This window comes from Ruditapes philippinarum, unplaced genomic scaffold (genome assembly GCF_026571515.1).
Source record: "Ruditapes philippinarum isolate M1 unplaced genomic scaffold, ASM2657151v2 ctg7170_1_1_1_1, whole genome shotgun sequence".
In the NCBI taxonomy this organism is placed as follows: Eukaryota; Metazoa; Mollusca; class Bivalvia; order Venerida; family Veneridae; genus Ruditapes; species Ruditapes philippinarum.
In genome coordinates this window covers 100,905-116,519 of record NW_026860540.1, presented here as the reverse complement: position 1 = coordinate 116,519, position 15,615 = coordinate 100,905, and the positions used below count along the sequence as shown (strand labels likewise).

General features: G+C 32.6%; 1 protein-coding gene across 1 annotated transcript; it reads right to left on the bottom strand.

The window, feature by feature from the left end:
• Positions 1-1,443: 1,443 nt before the first annotated feature.
• Positions 1,444-15,312, bottom strand: LOC132760519 (uncharacterized). Its single transcript, XM_060752507.1, has 3 exons — positions 15,207-15,312; positions 5,078-5,175; positions 1,444-3,631 (listed from the first exon to the last, which is right to left on the bottom strand). The coding sequence occupies exons 2-3, from the start codon at positions 5,165-5,167 to the stop codon at positions 1,889-1,891; spliced, it is 1,833 nt and encodes a 610-aa protein (XP_060608490.1). The 5' UTR covers positions 5,168-5,175; positions 15,207-15,312; the 3' UTR covers positions 1,444-1,888.
• Between the last annotated feature and the right edge of the window lie 303 nt (positions 15,313-15,615).

The following is a 15,615-nucleotide window of genomic DNA, read 5'->3' as shown; positions in this document are numbered from 1 at the left end:
ATAAAATAATATTCACTTTTTGAAAAATTGATAACGATGTGAGACCACAGTCTTAGTGTGGTTAAAAAAAACATTTACCTATTATAATTTTATATACAATGTTCATATTTTAAAATTAAAATAAAAAAAAACATATAAAAAGAATCATCAGAAAAAGGAAAAAGAGAGCAATTCGTATGTTCTTATTTGTAAAGGAAAGTTACCCTTCTCTTAAATATGCCAAAGCAGGTTTTGGCAATATACCGTACACAACTCGTATTTGAGAATATAAAAGTAAACTTCTCCATAGTTGTCATTGTGTGAAAGTGTGGGTTTTTGACGAATACACGAATATCGTCATATATAAAACATTCCATTACAGCATGAAATTAACTTACAAAAAAAGACAAAGCCTTTCATTTACTGATTGACGTTCATATCTACCTGTCTCTATTCTTAGTGGTGCAGTTCCACATCTAAACTTAGCAAAAGTGGACCTGTGGCAACGCGGTAGTATGATTTTGCAATATTCCTCAGTTTCAAAGGTTGTCTTAAACTGCCTGTATGTGCGCAGTTTGTTGCCACCGACCCCGGTAATATATCATTACCTTATTCTGAGAAATACTTAAAAATTCATCAAATGAACTGTCGTGATTTACCTTATTATTACATTTAAATAATTTCCAAACGTCTTTCGGCTTAGACAATCGTAAGCTCTCAATTTTGTCAACTTTTTTTTTCAATTTAGAAAACGTCTCTTTTTCTTAACCAAATTCTTATATTTAGTTTATAAAAATACAACTGCTCCCTATTTAAAACACTATTATCTACTTTAAAATTACATAATGCGTTTATATACAACTTTTTAGCTTGTGAACAATCATAATCAAACCACTCCTTATCCTTAACAATACATTTATCAATAAATTTAGGCTGATTATATACATGTTTACTATAATTCTTACAAAATCACATTGTTAAAGAGTCTATCGCAGAACGATTAGTTAAATCTACATTATGACATAAATCATTTAATACTGGTAATTTACCGATAAGATTCGATCCCCTGGCTAGAAATACACGTGCATTTACCGTAAAAATCACCTTTTCTACCATTTATTATACGAAAACCCGTGGATTTACAATGTACTCAAACTTTATACAGTAAAGGTTTCAAAGCCCTAAATAATTTAGTGGTAATTTTGACAAAATATGAAACTTAACCCAACATAGTCTTATAGTTGTTTGACTCTTTTATTGGTTCTATTTTACTGTATGCAAGTGAAGTATGGGGGTTTTGTAAGTCAAAAAGGTTCTTCATTTGATATTTTGTTGATTTTTATTTTCGGACGTGCCCATTCACTGTACAGAGCTACAATAATTTCCCTTTACAATACATATTTTTAGGTCACGTTTACTTGCATTCAGTTCGAGGTAGACAACGCCATTTATACTGCCAATGTTCTTGTCTGTCTGTATACAGTAGGAGTGAAATCATTAACAATTGGCTTAAAGACACTTTACACATCAGGTATGAATACAATATCTTCTTTGTAGAAATGGCAAACCTTTATTTCATCTGAAGGAATTTAGAGCACTTAACATGTTACATGCTTAACATACGCTGAAAGCCATGAATTAAAAGTAATTTGTCACGAAAGTAGCAAAACGCAAATAACAACGTAAGTTGTATTTTTTCTTGCATATTAGACTGTGGGTATTACTAATATCAGTACTACAACATGCAAATCATTACTTGAATCTTGAATCTTTTTATTTTTCTTTAACTCTTGTAAAGTTATCTTGAGTTTGAATTTCTTGAAATATCGTATCACATATACAGGTATACCGCTTTAACCATAAAAACTGCATGCTTATATTTGGTATCATTATATATGGAAAAAAAATATTATGGTAACATCACATTAAACGGGAAATCTCCGTCTGCGTTGTATCTGTCCAAACAATCGTGGGCTCCTGGTTGTTTACATGTTATAAACACGTTTGTTGTGTAGTTAGGTCTTTGGCTTTTCTCACCCGTATATCTCCAATGTTCCGCGTGTCTATACATTTCTTTGCCATATCTATTCCTCATGAACAGCCCTGGGTTTCTTGCGACGTTTAACCATTGACCGTCAAACAAAACTTTGGTAGGGACTAAACCGTTTCTAACAAGCATGTCACTGTCCATTACGGGATGGCCAGTGAAATCGCCTCTTTTACCTTTGTAAAAAATGCTAAAGAGGGCTTTCTCACCTAACTTATATTTTTGATTACAGCACTTCGGAGCAAAGTCATTCACTTTTAAACCAGCTTTTTTTAGTGCTTCATAAAACAGTTTACATTTTGAACAGTTTGTTACTGAAAATCGCAAATCATAGTCTATGTCCCAAGGGAGATTTTTTCCTAACTTGACAGCCCCTAACCCGGTACCTTCCTGCAACTCACATATGGTGCCAGTTTCCTCACATTTTCGCATAATTAATTTAATACCATCACTGTATACCTTCATGGCACACGGTGATAAAGCCTTCGAAGGGCTACTTGATATTTTTACTTCTTCACAGTTGATTTTCATTTCATTCCCCATTGGCAAAAAGGCATGATAAACATTCCAATATTCAGAAAATGCTTTCCAGTTCGAACCAGATACAGTAGTCAGGTTATCAACATGGAACATAGAATCTGGACATACAATTGATTCCCGGCCTGACTGGGTTATTCTTAGAAACCAATCTTCGTATAGACCGTTATTCTCGTCAATATGTTTAAAACTGTTTTCCTTCAAGTATTTAGCAGTCGTTATAAATGGACCTTGAATATAATCACAAAACAAACATTCATGATATGACTCATCATAACCCTCCATATACTTCAAAGTGTAATTTCTATGCACCGACTGGAAACAGCCTTTTCTCCAATGACCATTTGATTCACGTAACGCACCACCCACCGCTGTTACATTTATGCTTTCTATTTCTCTAACTAGTCTTTCTAACATTGAATCGTTTGTGAGTTTATTCATTTTTCTTGTAACTAAGACATATGGAGTTTGTACATCTTTTATCAAACTGTTAAGTGCAGACCCCTCAGACTCGAAATTAGAGAAAATCAATTTAACTCCTGGATATTTTCTTTTTAACTCACTCGAAAACGTTTCAGAACTGATATTTATAGCAATTCGTATTCTTGAATTATTCATTTCACTTTTGATTGAAAAAATAAATCTATCAAGCGTTACTTGTAAACTTGTTTTACCAGTTGGTTTTGCTATATATTTTATAACAGTAACAAGTTGAGATACAGGTACACCATAAGAACATTTGTCTGTGACAAAGCCTGTATAATACTGTGGATACCCGTATGCACCGCCCATGTATACTTCTCCACATATATGTTCCGATCTTACACTGCGTCTTTCATACACTTCTCTCGGATTCACATTGATATCCCCAAGCATATTGTTCACAATAGAAATAGCTTTCTTGAGAAAATCGGAGGTTTTTGACCCACGAACATGTTTCTTTGCACTGTGAATTGCTTTGGCTAGTGCTATCAGCTTTTCTTTTGAATCTTTTTCTGCTGAATGTTTTACATCTAAAAACACAGGAAGATTACTTGAACAACTTCTAACAGCTGGCTCCACATTCTGCTGCAATAAACAAACAAACTTGCTTTTACACTTTTACTCAAATGTACAGAATGACATAAAGCCCTAAGCATGTGCCCATAAAAGATTTTCTATGAACATACTATATAGACATTCAACTTTCTTCACACATCATCACTGGTTCTGCAAGATGACAAAAATCTCCTATTATTAATATTTCAACATTAATTGATCTATAGCGCATGATATATGTATAAGTGGGTACAAACATGATCACAGAAACAATAACTTAAATAAAAATATCAATTAATTAAACTAAGTAATTGATGTCACATGTATGTATCAAAATGATTTTAACAGAGTTACCAACGTTTCTTCGTCAAAGGGAAGTCTTACATGAAGCAAAAATTGTGCTATTTCAAAAGATTTAGATATGGGTGCAAATTTTTTACCAATGCTATAGCTTCACATGCCAGTAACTAAAATTCATTAAAGAAATAAAATGAAATAACTGTGTATTTGTCGACAGGAATACATTTGCATACTTGTCATCACTATTTAAAAGCCACAAAACGTTGACAAATACAAAACAAATACCGGATATGGTCTTTTACACGGTATATTTTGTATCCAGTCATCAATGAAGGTAATCTATGTTGGCATTCACTAACGACATTTTATTTGCATGGGCCTGACTTCGCATCATACCCTGTACCAGACTATTTTAACCTTTGGTTTCAAATTGAGACCTTGACCTTTTAGGAAGGGTCTCATGTTTCGCATGCCAAAATACATCTAGAACTTTTCTGTGACAGCAAAAATACTATAAAATGAAACATCGCACAAGAAACGGGGGTAAGAAATAATATCTTCATTTGTGTGCAAATGATGAGCTTACTACATCTCGTAATGATTTACAACCTTATTTGATAATAAAAAACGCTTAAACGTGTCGTGATTTAGCGAAGGAAATACACTGATTACTTAGCCCTAAGATATTGGGAACACAATAATATATATTGTTTAAGAAAGGTGGTTGCTCAAAACATGTGGTACTAAGAACAACATGTAAGTTTTGAGACATTTTTTGTTTGCGGTTTAAGCCATGACACTGCTGAATATCAATGACTGCTGATTCATTTTTTGAAGCTTAATACAATGTAATAACTGTTTATCCTCTGCAGACATTCAAGACCATTTTTGTGCAAAGGATGAGCGTTCTACATTTTAATGTTTAATAACTGTTATTGAATAAAAAAAACCACTAAAACGCACCATGCTTTAGCGCAAGAAAGACTCAAGTTATGAAAAGAACTCTAGGACATCTTCAGAGTTATCACAAGAACTCAAGGACATTTGAAAAATCGAGTATAAATTGTTAGCCGGGGCTTTCAGTTTGCAATTTTGCATAATGATTAGGTTATTATGTATGGCAAGGATGAAGACCAAAATTAACAATCTTATGTTTAGCTCCATGGTAAATCTTACCTCAATTTCGAATGTAAAGTACATGTATAGATAGATAATAAAGATGGACAGAAATGTTGCACCGACAACCAGTTTTAATCTTGAATCCATTGTATCGTCTGAAATATTGAATAAAACAATAATTAAGAGAAATACTTTTTTTAATTATAATTCACGCATTTTTATTATTATAGTCTGATCTATACATACATATACAATTAAAACAATATATATACAGTAAATTGTACAATTATAGTTTATAAGAGGGACAACTCCACAGTCACAGAGATTAATGTAGATTTACCTCCCTTATTTACATAATTATACACATTTACATGTCAATATAAACACATCATAATATCTCTAAGACATTTATATATAAAACAGCATATTCCAAGCATTGAATGTTATACTTAAAATAATTAAAAATGTACTAATCATTTATAACCTACAACATAACTGTGTGAGTATTTGTTTAAAATCATTTAGGGGGGGTTTGGTTTTTTTAATATAAAAAAAAAAATGGAATAAGAAAAAAAAAATTGGGAAAAAAATCTTCCCAAATTTTACTGGGTACTAAACCCTAAAATTGGTTGTCTCTTTATATAATTGTACTAAACATCATCTATACTTACTTTTTATATTTTGTCTTAACATCAAAAGTTTGGTAACAAACCACTTGACCTCTAACTTAGAAATCTGCCATAAGGAATTTGTTAATAAAAATCTGAATTTGTAAATGTGACACTATTCGCGCATAAATAAAAAATTGTCCTTACAAAATCATGGTATCAACGTCTGGTCAAGACATGGATGTGGACTGGTCAGTGTGATTATCAACAGGAAAAGATAAAATTTTCTAGTTGGGTTTGAAAATACAATTTTATACATTATACAATAAAAAGTTCTTATGTTATTATAATGTTCATTTTTAGGGCAGGAGGTGAAGACACACACATCATCAAACTTCAATTTTTTGAAAATTATATTAATTGTGTTATCGTCCCTCGCACCTAAAATGAAGGCAATTAAAATATAATATTTATTGGTACAAAAAATCACTTCTAACATTAAGTATTTCGTAGTCAGGAATTTTGCAGTATATTTGACAATATCATTCAAATGTGACAAGAGGAAGCAATCTTTGGCAATATCATTATAGAGAATTAAAAACTTAAGTATCAATTTTTCAGTCAGCATTTTCAATAATAATTAATTTGCAAATATCAGTGTAGCTAGGGTAATTGCAATAATACCGTGCAACTCATCTTCGATTGCCATTATTACAAAATAGGAACATTATCTCCTAATCGTTAAACATTCTGATCATTCTGTATCTGCCAATCTCCAATCTGAATGGTGCAACCACATATAAATTTAGCAAAGCTGATCTATTGGCGATAAGATATAATTCTGTTGACATAATGCTTCCTGTTCAAAATCCAAACTTAAATTTCTGATATAAACCTGAACTTGTTTCTATAACCCCCCCCCCCCACCATCACCAGATTACTAAATATTACAATGAACTGGATCTTGTCCATTCAAGCTATCAATCATCCACTGCATTCTTCACAATTGGTATCAACAACTAAGATTTTTATTCTGTGGTCGGTACAGTCACTAAAATCCACACAAACCAAATTTTATAAAGAGGGTTTTTAAATCCTAAAATGCCAGTTGCTACAATTTTACCTTGCAAGGTTTATATCTTGGAAAATTTACTGCTGTTTTCGAATCATATTTGACAATCTTACACCAAATCGTTACCAACATCATTTTCAATTGTTTAACGAAAACTGGATCCCAACCCATATCACCGGCTATATACCGGAGTATATTTTCCTGTACCTAAGAAAAATTTCATAGCGCGATTTTCCACAGCTTCTTTACAAGAGAATTTCATAGTCCCCCAAATGGCAGCACCATAACAATACAATTTATACATGGTTGATGATAGATTTATCCCTCTATAATTCAATGGTTGTCGTAGACATGTCACACCAGGCTTAGGTATTGGGTTTAACACACCTTTACCCCAATCTGACGGTGTCTTTTCAGATTGATAACAGACATTAAAAAGTATATGCAAAAAAGAGATGGCAATATCATCTTGTATCATTCATAGTAGCAATAAGTTAGATTTCTTTTTACTTTATTTTTCAATTTTTACTTTCATTAAAAAAACTAAATTACCCCAAATACGTAAACTTTTTGTTTTGTTTGTAATCAATAAGCCCATTTTTTGTAGAAAAATAACAGTTTTAACACGCGCAAATGACATATTGCACTATTATCACACACCCGTGCCGATTTTGCGACTCCGTAAATATGGTATTGCACGGCCGTGCATATATTTTGACGTGACGTCATTAGCGTTATACAAATATAGGGATTTAACTCAATACAGGATTGGAGCAGTACCTGTAGACGCTTGCAGAAATTATGATCACAAAATAGACAAATATCGTTTTTTTTTCGCCGATCTTTACATTTTTCGTTCATTATCATACATAAATCGGTTGTGAAAAGAATGAAGTTATGATCTTATAAAGTTCATTCCGTTGGGTAAAAAGCAGATTTTAAGCATTTTATGATTCAGCGACTTGCCCGGTATAATACCGGAATAGCGGATTTATTGTGGTGCTCCGCAATCCTTTTTTTTGTCGTCATTCCAAAATAGTGTAAAAACGCGCTATAAATGTTTAGCGTAAATACTATTAGGCGCGTAATGAAATATGACTCTTATTTCACCCCTTAAACGTCTTTATTTTGGTATGTGATAAATAGATAGTTAAGTTCGTGTAAGTTCATTACTGAATTTATTGCACTCGTTGAATAAAATAATATTATGCTCGCCAGACGCTCGCATAATATGATTTTATTCAACTCGCATAATATGATTTTATTCAACTTGTGCAATAAATTCAGTATTGAACTTACACTCATTCAATATCTTCTATTAAATTTTAATAAAAACTATATTACACTAGTGTAATAACACTTAGACGTGACGTCATTTGCGCTAAAAGAAACATAGCTTTAAAGCGCTTATGTTAGCGTTACACTATGGGCGCGTCATTGAAATATTACTCATTTTAACAGTTAACTGTTCTTATTTTATATATGTGATAAAAAGAAAATTATATACGTGTAGTTTCAATACTAAATTTAATGAACTCGTTGAATAAAACAATTACCATGAAGAAGAAGAATAACAATTTGAAAGGTGAATATAGGAGAAAAATAGTGTATTTTATATATTTTAATTTTTTAATTTTTTTTTTATTTTTATTAATTTATTTTTTTTTTTATATTTTTTTCTTTTATTTTTTAATATTTATTTGTTTATTTTAATTTTTTTCTGTTTTAAATATTTTTTTTTCTTTTATTTATTTAAAATTTATTTTATTTTATTATAATGCCTCGCCAGAGGCTTTCGACCATAATATGATTTTATTCAAATCTCGTTCAAGTAAATTTAGTAATTAAACTACACTCATTCAATATCCACTATTTATTACATGGCTGTATATATATTTTGACGTGACGTCATTTGCGTTACACAAACATAGTGTAAAGACGCGTTAAACGAAACTGACATCATTTCCAACCTTTAAAGTTCCAAAAAAAGAAAAACCCAAAGAACATGTAAACACAATCGCGGAAGTAGTGGCATCACCACTGTAACACCGCACTTTAGGGACAAACGCATTTTGAGGTCGAACTCGAGAAATTGACCCCCAAAGTGCGTTAATATGCTACATATATCAACGCACTTTGGGTTCCAGAGTTCTGAAGATCTCAACTGAGTTCTACTTAAATAGTGAGTTTTGACTTATTTTCGATCTGCGACATTGAAATATTTGGGATGGAGTTCAAGATGACGGTCGATACTTAAATTCATTTAAAGTCTGATGTAGCAGTAATAGAAATATTTTTTAGATGCTTAAGTGGTAAGTGTCTTATATAATAAAATGCAGTTTGTGTAATCTCAGTGTATTTTTTCGATCTAAATGAGTTAGAAATAAAATTTATCATAATAAAGTTGCGTGACGGCTACATGAAACCCTTTTTGCATCAGTTAATGCCTTACAATGGTGACTGATTTGTGCCATTCGTGTTTCCGCCCCGCGACCCCGCCAAGCGAAAAGTCGAAAATTAACAAGTTAAAAGGGCGGGGCGCGGAGCAAAAACTCGCTACTTAGCGCGGGCGAGGGGCGAAGTTTAATAAATAAAACTACGTCCGGCGGGGACGCGGTGCGAGATTTAAGAAATAAAACGGTGGGTCGCGGGCACGAAAACACGCTAATTAGCGAGGGCGCGGGGCGAAGTTTAATAAATAAAACTTCGCCGCGCGCCCCCTCTAATTTGCGTGTTTTCGTTTTGCGACCCTGCCAAGCGAAATGTCGATAATTAACAAGTTAAAAAGGCAGGGGCGCGGAGCGAAAACACGCGTATTAGCGAGGGCGCTAATTAGCGAGTTTTCGCCCCGCGCCCCCGCCGTTTTATTTCTTAAATCTCGTCCCGCACCCCCGCGGGGCGAATATTTATTTATTAAACTTCGCCCAGCACATCCGCTAATTAGCGTGTTTTCGTCCCGCGACCCCGCCGTTTAAACTCGTTTATTTAATGTCGCAAACGAGCTAAGTTTTACATTTCTTTCACTTTTAATAATTTGTATTTCGCTTGAAAAAGTTATAGGGTGAAATAAAATAAACAAACAATGTTTTAGCAACGTTTTCAAATTCGTTATTCTCAAATGTTTCTACACACGGTAGATTTAACGACAGTTTTTTTCAACCCACTGGAACAGGCTTTAAAGAACGTTTCTATTGGAAACTCTGAGTCCAACTTTATAATGATAATTATATTTTTTCTTGACGTGTTAGAATGGAAATAGATATTAATTCTTCGTGCATTATTACACAATTATTGACTAGTGAGCCATTGAATATGATGTGATATTCACCGGCAGATGGCATATTGACCGAGGCGATTCACTAGTCAGTAATTGTTTTATTATATGAATAGGCTAAGTAATTTTAAAATCAAAGGGCTGCAGCTCTATGGTATTTTCTGATCTTTGCAATCTAAATCATACTGACTATCTGTATGTATAAGTTTTATTTTATATACTATAATTCATCTTAACGCAGCGACAGGCGTTTTGATTTTCTTCTATTAACAGTTTGAGATTGATACATATGGAAATTTTTGCCCATGAAAAAAAATAATACGAATTGCCTGCGACTAGGAATTTGAACCATAGGCCTCTCAACACCCTCAACGGAGACCGCTTACCTCTGCACCACGGCGAAGTAATACAATATGTACCTTGGAATAAAAACGAACTACATTATGTAATTCCTAAAATTGAGAATTTCCAAATTTCGTGTTTTGCAATCCTTATTAATTTCGAGGTCATTTTGTTCACGATAAACACTGTTGTTAACACGTGGTGAAAAGAATTTAACGAAATACTTCTCGCATGTATATATTCCACTACTGCGACAGTCCATATTTAATTTGTGTACTACGCTCTGGAGTATTCACTTAATCGACATAGCTAAAAATAGCATTTTCATTGATTAAAATGATTTATTCATGAATAATCCAGAAGCTTTAAAGGAAATAGCCGAACATTTTTCATTGTGGTAAAAAAGATATTCATGCCGCGAAATTTCGTGAATTCGTAACCCTCAATATTTCCTATTGACTAATGCTAAACTTTTAATGCCACTGTAATTTGTTAAATGCCTACATTAAAAAATATTCTTTCTTTTAAATTGCTGGTTTTTAAAGCAGTTTTTGAGGTGAGAATACTTTTTGCCGTTTAGGACTGTAAGGATTTTGTGTTAGACCGTGGTTAGCTAATGTATTTACCTGGATCTTACGATCAGAAAATACAAATAATCACCAAAGTACAACCTTATAATAACATGTACAAATTTGCCTTCGTTGAATGCGGCGGGGAAGAAAGACCCGCACGTGCGAACGGCCTGCGCATACAAAAATAAGTTCAAGTTTACTACTCATCATTGCGGTGTAACCTTTAAGTATAATAGGAAAGTATTGATGTTTTAATCGAGAAATATGCCATAAAGAACAAAAAGCAACAATTTTTTTTAATTAACACGCGTAATTAACAGTCTACGTTTTCAAAATTCGTTATTCTCAAAATGTTTCTACACACGGTAGATTTAACGACAGTTTTTTTCAACCCACTTGAACAGCCTTTAAAGAACTGGTTTAACAGTAGTAGCAGAAAAAAAGAAGAAGAAAATAATTTTGCACATATGTTAATAATTAAACTTAATATTTTAACTATGTCACGTCACGTCTTGTTTATGATCAAGATCGAAGGACGCTTCAAGTGGGAATCCTCTATGACGTCAATGACGTCAGAGCACGCGAGGGAAACAGTCGAAACTATTGACCGGTCAACAGTTCGCGAACGTTGACGTTTTTAGAAATTCAGAAAATAGTAAATAATTACAAATTACATTTATATAAAGTATCAGGTAATAATATTTTTATTACATGCTTTTCGACGGTTTATAGAAATATATCAGTGATATAAAACTGATAATTTCACTGTTTTTAAACAGTGAAATTGTCAATTTGATAAATTTCACTGTTTTGAGTTTAAGCCCCTTAATAACGTTGCTTCAGTGAAATACCAGCGTGCACAGTACTGGGAACCAAACATAATGGCGTGACGTCGTAAATGACGTTCACGTTTATTATTATTTGGCGCGCTTTTCATTCACTAATTAGGTTTAATGTCTTTTTAAAACGTTTCTTTGGGCATATAATTAAAAGAAATTTGTTTTAGTTTAGTGTAAGATCGAAATATATTTTCACCTTGTGAACACCAAAAAGTTCATATTTCAAGAGTGGCTGCAAATATCGACAAAAATGAAACTATGATATTTATCAACAAATATACATATATTGCACTTTATCTCAAGTAACCTTACATGTTTTTATGTAAATGAAAGTTGCAATAAAATATTATGAAACAAATAAACATTATAAGCGGGCATCAATAATCAAAGTGCTGAATGCGACGGACATGCAAGGCTTTTTCAGGAAAAAATAAACACAAAAAAACCCCACAAAAACACAGACACAAAAGATATAATAGAGACAATTAGTTCCATACAAGACTTGAAGTTCGAGATTTGTAGAACAATATATATTTAGGTGTCCCAATCTGAAATCATTCAGATTTTCTACTTTGAAGCAAAACACGTCCAAATTTTTAAATACATAATGAAATTTATGCCAAACTTGTAAATCAGTGTCCTTATCGATTTATTTGTAAAAAGAAAAAAAACTGTCAACGAAATATTTCTTAAATAAAACAATGCAAATAAACTTGTTATATCATGTCTCATTAAAAATATTTTTGATTAAAACCATCAGCAATTAAATGTGTATTTTTTAAATAACAAGGTAAAGATGTAGAGGCCAGAGCACATCTTTTTAGTTTTGATTTAAATGTAACTTAAGCACTGTGTCTAGTTGCCCCTTTCAATTTCACACTGAATTCCATTTTCAACTTGTTTTGCTTCTTACAATTGTATAAAACTTCTTAAAGTATTGCATATAAACAAAGTAAGTATCCGCTGATTTATTACATGCATAATGTGCACTACATAACCGTTTGTCCGAAAGTCAGCACAGGTGATGTAGTGGTGATTGGGTAAAATCTATTTTTAGAATAGTGTTATCTATTATAATCTATCACAAATCACATTAGCTGATAGCAGGTTAACTCATATCGTGACCTAGAAAAATATGTAATTAATGCGCGAGATATTCTAGAATTGCTGAGTCACGAAAAATTTTTGATCTGTTCATAAAAATGTTTTGTTTAATGGAGTAATATTTATTTCTTACTTATAATTTCTAGGAATTATTGAGCTTACGCCTTAATTATAGCATAATTTGCTGTCCTACTTTTTCGACAGCTGTAAATCGTTTCAGCAGTTATTTGCATAATTATTGCGCAATAATACTAACAGGCTACAGCGTTTTTATCAATCAAATACGTTCATATTTTAACTTGGTTAACTTAATTTGAAATTGAAAAGGCTTAATATGGAAGTTTTTAAGATATCCCGACAAAGTATGGGAGTTTCATATGATCAAATTCATGTACTATTTCTTGGTCTGTTATTCGGTTGAATCGTAGCCGACGAAATCCCATGTGTAGATGATATAGCTCTGAACGCGCCTGTGGGCGCGTCCGTCGCAAAAATGATACTTTTTCACGTAAAAAGTTTCTATTTTGGGTATTTGATGTATATATAGAGGATATTATTTTTTTTTAAAAATTCATGATTTATTTTCATCGAGTGGTATGAAAATAAATATTTCACGAGTGGCGATTGATAGCCACAAGTGAAATATGATAATTTTCATGCTATAAGATGGAAATAAATCATGCATTTATAGAAAAAAACTTCCTGTTCTGATTATTATATATATTTTTCTCTTTTATGACATTGCAATCTCTAAGACCTGCTCTTAATTTTGTGTACTGGCAGAAATTAAAAGAAAGTAGTCCGGCAAGACTCCAGTGAAAATACGGAAAATATGTTTCACTTCAGTGAAAAATCATTTCTTACGATGAAAATCGGAAAATGAAAACTCGCATTTTATATTTCTCAATATTTCAATTATTAGTATATAATAAGATATTATATTAGTGTAGGTTCATTGCTAAATTCATTGAACTCGTTGAATAAAACAATAATATTATGCTCGTCAAAGGCTCCCATAATATAATTTTCTTCAACTCGATCGATAAATTCGGTATTGAACTTACACTTATTCAAAATCCTCTTTTTTATTCATAAAATACGGTGTTCCATTTTGACAACCGTGATCTTTTATTCCGTCCTTACCCGCGATTCACGACTGTACGATGATAAAAACGCGATGGTATACGATGACACGATGATGATAACGCAATGGTACGATGACAATATGATGTAAACACGACGGTACGATGGTGAAAACACGATGTCGCTATGTTATATGGCGTTTCATCATCGTACCATCGCGTTTTCTCCATCGTGCAATCGCGTTTTCACCATCGTACCATCGCGTTTTCACCATCGTACCGTCGCCTTTTTACCATCGTACCATCGCCTTTTTACCATTGTGCCATCGCGTTTTCAACATTGTGCCATCGCGTTTTCAACATTGTGCCATCGCGTTTTCAACTTCGTGCAATCGTGCCATCACGCTTTCGGAAAGAAGTCAGATTCCGATACGACAAATAGTAAAAACAAGTTAAAAATATTAGCCCTTTATCTTAAGCTATAAATAACAAAACCTGTTATTTTCACATTTCCATTTGTGTCATAATCCTGTTTATAGATCAAAGACTATTTAATATAATAATGCTTTTGTTTGCATTTTTTTTTTTTTTGCTGTTTTTAAGATATCTACTTAAAACTTTAGATGGACAGTGCACGAGGGTGACAACTTTATTTTTCTTATTTTTGACCAATTGCCTTTTGCTATGTTTCATGTTTTAAATGCTAATTACTCAAAATAATTCGAGGCATCAATTTCAAAAACTTTTCAAAGATATGCAAAAATAGGGATGCGGGGTTTATTAATGAGAACGCATACAGTGTTTATAAAAATGTACCATTGAGCATAATCACCTGGAGACAATGGCACGATGATGACATCGCGATGGCACCATGGTAATGACACGATGGTACGAGGGTAAAAACGCGATGGTACGATGGCGAAGACGCGATGTTACGATGATCAAAACGCGATAAGGCATCGCGTTTTCAACGTACCATCGCGCCGTCACCATCGTACCCGCGTTTTTGTTGTTTTTTTTCACCATCGTATCATCGTGTTTTTATCATCGTGTCATCGTACCATCGCGTTTTCACCATCGTCAACATTGACTTAAAATATCCACCAGTAAATGTTTTGTAAACGCTCCAACGCCATACTTATAAACACCTACATTTTTGGTTAAAAAACAACACATTTGCTTATGCTTTAATGATTTGGTTAAGAATTAACTAAACTCATAAATTTACTGGTTTATGATTACTCTGCATAATTCAAACATTTAATGTGTTCAATACAAATGAAAATTACATACCTGAAACTATTTAACAAAACAAAACAGTCGTTTTACTTCGTCACTTATACAACACAGTATTTTGTTCAAGTATAATAAATTGCTAAGCTCATGATAGATTTAAAATTGGTATCTACATATATGCAAATACGTCATTCAAATCAAGATCGGTTACTAATTTTTTAAACATACAATCATTTAATATTACTGTAATCATTTAATTTTATATTACCCCCGAAAAAACGATTCTATGGTGGGATTACGCCATTCGTATTTTCGCTTTGTTTTGCCTTAAAGGAAATGCGAAACACGAAGGACACAATATTTTAAGAAGGATCATCCAGTTCCTAACATGTAGAATATATTTTAATATTAACGGTAAGGTTTTCAGACTGTTTTCAATCAATTAATATGTTCCTATCATCTTCAG